This window comes from Terrapene carolina, unplaced genomic scaffold (genome assembly GCF_002925995.2).
Source record: "Terrapene carolina triunguis isolate 2854851 unplaced genomic scaffold, T_m_triunguis-2.0 Scaffold629, whole genome shotgun sequence".
Classification (NCBI taxonomy): Eukaryota; Metazoa; Chordata; order Testudines; family Emydidae; genus Terrapene; species Terrapene triunguis.
In genome coordinates, this window is record NW_020664980.1 from 4490644 (window position 1) to 4496643 (window position 6000).

General features: G+C 45.6%; 1 protein-coding gene across 1 annotated transcript in view; it reads right to left on the reverse strand.

The window, feature by feature from the left end:
* Positions 1 to 5775, reverse strand: part of ARHGAP26 (Rho GTPase activating protein 26) — a 443229-nt gene extending 437454 nt beyond the window's left edge. The window contains exon 1 of the mRNA XM_026659434.1: positions 5596 to 5775. Coding sequence (XP_026515219.1) covers positions 5596 to 5608 — 13 coding nt within the window. The 5' untranslated portion in view covers positions 5609 to 5775. The remainder of the gene's footprint in view (positions 1 to 5595) is intronic.
* Between the last annotated feature and the right edge of the window lie 225 nt (positions 5776 to 6000).

Consider the following 6000-nt stretch of genomic DNA (forward strand, 5'->3'; position numbering starts at 1 on the left):
TATCATTCAAATACCATTTGATAGCTTTTCTTCAGACTTTGCAGACACATTCTTCTCTGCTTCCAGAGTAAAAATGTAATTTTTCTGGCCAAACCAATTTTCCAAGCCAAAGTTATAGACGGGACTAAAGTAGGGCTTTGTAATGACACCTGGTTCCAATCTTTATAGGGAGAGACTACTGCCTGTCCATACTAACACTCCAAAGAGAGGTAAAATACAGGTGGGGCAACTCCAATTTCCTGATCTGAATTTACTCATATTCCAGCCTTAATCCAGAAGGATTAAGGAGAATAGCCTAGGTTCCGTTTTTTTGTACAGAGGTTTTTGTTTGGCTTTTTTTATAGAGCACAAACAAATAAATCACATGCCTTGAATTTTATTGAACTGGACAATCCAAAGATACAGTCAAGCAAGGCTGGCGGGCACATTTTGAGTGAGACTGAATGTTTTTATCTCCCACTTCAGGAACTGGAAAACATTCTGACATTGGCACACACATGCATGGAAAGTCAATCACAATGATGGTAGAATTAAAATGAGTGGGGGGATCTAGGCCCCAGCCTCCATGCAATAAAAAAAAATCTGTAACCTCCTGGTTATTTGCTGAGCAATAAGACACAAGAGGCAATGCATGTCACCAGGATTATAGCAAACCAGAGCTGCATTGTGGGGCAGAAGCCTGAAGGACAAGTGTCTTTACCTAGCTCAGAAGTCCAATACTGCCCTCTACATAGGCACTGCTTAGAATGCCTTACTACTAGCTCGGATCATATGTATTTCCAGTCATTTTAATATGTGTTTCATTAAATCTATTATCCTGTTATGAAAAACAGATTGCAGCAAAGATGTAAGCGGAAAGGGAAAAGCAACCACATGAGATATTCTGCTGAAATTTATGGTTGCTTCTGGGCTGGAGGGAAGAAATTGTTGCCAAGCCACTATGGTGACAGGGGTACATTAGAAAGAAAATCTGTTTCCAGTTTGCTGACTGCTGCTGCCAAAATCATCTCCATCTCCCATTGATCTGATCATGTCATTCCATTAGTCAAATCCCTTCACTAGCCTCTCCTTTGCCTTTCACATTGAATTCAAGCTTCTAATCCTTACTTTCAGGGCTCTTTAAAATCCTTCTGGCTGGACCTCAACCACCTTTCCACTGCTTCCTTCTGCAGCTGCCGCCAAGTACACCCGTGTCTCCCTGTCCCACTTCGATCACTGTACTGCCTTCCAGGCCACTCCTTAGACGGAGGGAGCTCCACGCCAATGCCCATGCACCTTTTCATTGTTCAAATTCCTCCTGAAAGTGCAAAACTTCTCGTTGGAAGCCTATCCATAATTATCCACCCACCTAAAACACTTCCAAGTATTTCAAAGAGCACCATCTGCCCCCACCTAGATATTTAACCATCATCCGACAGTGACGAAACAACACATAATATCAATAATAAAATGAGCCTCAAAGTGGGGCTCTATGCAGAGAAATGACTATAAAAATGGCACCGTGCATTTCTCTCTGTGATTTTTCATATAAAGTATGCTCAGTTTATAAGCAAAATTATATTTTTGTTCTAAGTGCCAGCTCTGTAAAGTCAGCCTGGACCCAGGGTGAAACTGAGCTCTTTCTATCTCTCACACCATCACCAGCAGCAAAGGGTCTGCTGCCAACTTTGGTCCCCAGTTACCACTTTGCAACCATCTTTCAATAATGCCCTGTTGCCACCTATGGAAGCCCATTGTCTTCAATAGTGCTGCACAGATATAAAGGACTGGAACGTAGCAAACAATTCTGCTGATGATACCCAAGAAGGAAAAGAATCCAGTTCACTCCGGCTCAGTTTTATAGGCGCTGAGCTGCGTAGGAGAAAAGGGCAGGAAAGGAGCAGGAACAAATCTGTTGAGTAAGGAGGTGCCATTTTAACTAGGCTTAGTCTTCACATAGAAATTGCATGGACTTTATTATTATTATTTATTTGTATTAAAGTCATGAACCAGGACCCTGTTCTACTAGGTGCAGTATAAACAAAACAAAATCAGTTTCTAAATCAATCTAGTTAAAATAGGTGTAACCCACTTGCATAGATGCTCTCAAATGGCCTTAATTTGGTTTGTTACAGTTTATCACAGAATCATAGAATATCAGGATTGGAAGGGACCTCAGGAGGTCATCTAGTCCAACCCCCTGCTCAAAGCAGGACCAATCCCCAGACAGATTTTTACACCAGTTCCCTAAATGGCCCCCTCAAGGATTGAACTCACAACCCTGGGTTTAGCAGGCCAATGCTCACACCACTGAGCTATCCCTCTCCCCCCCAATCTATCTACACAAGGAAGTTGTACCGGTTTAACTTTAGGTGCATGGGCAGCGCCTCGCATAGGCTGGGGAAGGCTGTGCCTCCCCAAACAGCCCGGCGTGGTCCCGTCCTCGCTCCTCCCTGCTCCCCCTTGACCCCAGCCCAGGCAGGCTGCTCCTCTCAGGGAAGCGTGCTGTGGCTGGGGCTAGGGTGGCCGGGACTTGGGGTGGCTGCGGCTGCCCAGCGCTAAGGGGCCCCGGGCGCAGGGGCCGTGCCGCCCAGCACTCAGGGGGAGGCTAGAGGCGCTGGGGCTGCCCGCCCTGTTCTTGGCGGGGGGGGGACGTGCTGCCCATCCACTCTGTGCTCAGGGGCCGGGGAGGAGGCCGCACCCCCAGCACTCCGGGGCGGGGGCTGGTGGCCGTGGGGAGGGGGGCTCCGACAGGAGAAGGGGAGCAGGTCCTCGGGCGGGGGGGTGGGGCCGGCCGGGGCCTAGCCTCCCCAGATGGTGGTTCACCCACTGCCCAAGTTTAGGTGTGATTTTAAACAGATACAGAGCAGAAGGCTGTGTGGCGACACTGATTTTGGTTTCAGAGTGGCTTATTGCAGCTTAGCAAGAGCTTTCTCCTAAACAGAAATAAGCCTGGTTTAAACCAAAATAGATCAGCCCTAGGTAAAAATGGCATTTATTTGTTTAAACAAAATCTCTAAGTGGATCTCAAAAGGGAAAGAGAAAAGAGAGGGAGCCAGAGAAAAAATTGGATGGGAAAATGCACCAGGCAGCCTTGTCATCTATTGCTATTTACCACATCACTGCTAAATGCTAAAATGAACTGTGAGTTCTGGTTAGCAACAAGGCTAGTGTCCTGGAATTCAGAATGATTAGGCCAGCTAAAAAAGGCAAAAGCTACAGTCAGGTCACAGCTAAAATGGAAGCCACACAACTTGTGGCAAAGAATTCTTTAAAAAGGTAGGTCACCACTTCCCTAAAACTGGGCAAAATCCCAAAGAAACAGCTCCACCTGGAGGTCCTTATTGAGTGATGTCAGAGCTAACAGACTCGGAGAGAGGTAGAGCCAGGGTTTTGCGCTTGACCTCACCTGTGTTGTTTTTGGTAACAACTTTTTAAACCATCGCTTCCGCCTCTTTGCTTTATTTATCCCCCATGTTTATTTTCTATACTGTTTAAGCTGAAACATGTCAGTGTGTAACTTTCCAGGACATCCCATCCCGTTGAGTAAACTCGATATATGTGGGATGCCACGGAAGATTAAAATCAACCACCATTGCTATTATTATGCTCCAGCTGCTGCCATCTCTGCAGTTTCTTGCTAACCTGGCTCTTCTAAAATTTACTATCTTTAGGCTTGGAGGGGTTAGGTTTTTATTGGCAAATATCTGTAAATGTCAATTTCACCGTTCACATAAACCAACGAACAAATATTTCCATCAATAATCATTCAAATTTACAGATAAGCAAAATAAGAAAATTGCTGCTTGAGAACTAGAGTTTGATTTATACGTTTGTATATTTTGACATGATATTGACAATCTCTATTTCAATGTTATAAAGGTTTAACTTTTTGAATCTCAACAGCTACTGTCAATAAATAATAATTGTCTGACCCGCTCATTGTCTGATCCCCCAGATAATTTCCGGCAACTATGAAAATTTAAAATCAATAGAAACAAACAAAAATGGTTAAAAATAAACATTAGTATTACCCATCAAAATTATTCCTTTTGTACCCTTTCATTTTTGAATATATAGTTTCTATACCTAGGCAGCTAATTTGGCTATTTTGACTGACTTCCAAATCCTAATCTCAAAGCAAAATTCAAGGGAAGGTCTGAACCAAACCTTCTCAAACTACTCACATCAACTCCTGCAGCACGAAACTGCCAAGCCACCCACAGCTCTAGAGAGGTGGCTCTTTTTCATTACGTGGCAGGAGAAGGTAGGTGCTCATCATAGCATAGCATTGACTCTCTGATGTTTAAACTCTCAGAGTCGACGCCTGGCCTCTTTACTCAGTTTTGGTTGGTTCAAAGTGACATGCACCAGCCATTGAACCCAAGCACCACCCAGGAACTGCCAGTTTGAGTCGTGCCCTTGGTAGCTTTCTAGAACACGTATTGTGCATATTAGAATTGTGCTCTGCCTATATTCTGCAGGGTCCTGCGGGAAGTTTTAAAGGAAGGATGGTCCACTGGTTAGGGCACTAGCCTGGGACTTGGGAGACCTGAGTTTAAATCTCTGCTCCTGTATGACCTTGGGCAAGTCACTTAGTCTTTCTGGGGGGGGGGCGGCCGGAGGCTTTTTTGCCTAGGGCGGCAAAAAAGCCAGAGCCGGCCCTGCATAACTCCTCCATGTTCAGGAGCGCTGAGGTCTCGCCACGGAAATACCGCCGCAGTCGCCACCGCCTAGGTCGCCTAATGGGTTGTGCCGACCCTGTCCATGTTTCCTCGTACAGTACACTGTTGCCTTGGTAACAGCAACCAGCAATGCCCTTTGGTACTAAGGCCTCCAGTGGCCTGTTGGCCAGAGACACTAACTGCATCACCTCCACATGCTTCTGCTTGCCCAGGATCCTTCCAGGACTCTGTTTGCACACATGAGCTGCCCCAGGGCTGTGGGTCTACAGAGACACTTCCCATATGCTGAAGTGATGCTCATCGCTACCACCTCCCTGCCCAAAAACCAAGAATGAGGGAGAAAAAAAAATCCAAAACCTTTGAAATCAATTTTAACTAAAACAAAATTGATCTCACAAGCTCCAGAAACCACGAGCATAAATTTAGGTTTGGCTGGGGTCTGTGTTTTCCTTGGGCTCCTCCGCATCATGTATGAAGCCCATTTTAAAACGATTTGCTAGAGCGGTTCAGCATATTACAAGGGCTAACATGCACCAAACAGCTCCTAGGAGCAGTGGTTCTGCTCCTGTAGCCACCAGATGCCTACTTGAGAGAGGGGAGGCAGTGATGGCCTCAAGCACAAGCAAAAGCACACAACTGCTTTGGCCCCTACGTACATGCAAACTCTGTATGTCAGGAGTGGCACTGTACAGGGAGGGGAGGCAGAGGGTAGAGAGAGGAAGGAAACAACACACGCTTCCTAGAAAAGGGATTGGAAGAAGAGGCGATTCATAGCCTAGCTTCCCTGCTTTCACCAGCATGGGCTCCTGCAAGTGGCAAGACCGTCAGTGAATGGATTTATGCAATCTCGGATCTCCTCAGGAAAGAGGCTGCTCCTGTAAATCTTAAGTCAACTCAGTTCTACATCTGAACAGAGTGAGAGTTACCTTACCTCCCCTTTCCATTGGCTGAGGGGGAACAGTAGAGATGGGCCCACATGGCAATGTTGGGATCCAAATTGGAGTGTCCTGGATTTCAGAAGAGTTTGGATGTGGGGTTTTGGTTTGGTTCGTGTTAGAGACAGGAGGCAGTTGCACAGTTCCGATGTGGATCCAAACTTCTCTAAAGTTCAGGGAAGAAAGGAATGCGAGGCTGGGTTTTGGTTCAAGCCCATCTGTAATTAAAAAAAAACATTTGAAATTAAGCCAGACAATACTCTTGGGTCACAAGCACACAAAAGCATTAAGAAGAAGGGGACCCACGGTTTCCAGTATTTGTTTAAAAGTTGGAGTTGTAGGGGGCATGGGGAACATGAAGGTATGTTCTAAATGATTTCTTTAGAAAAGAAAGAAAAATG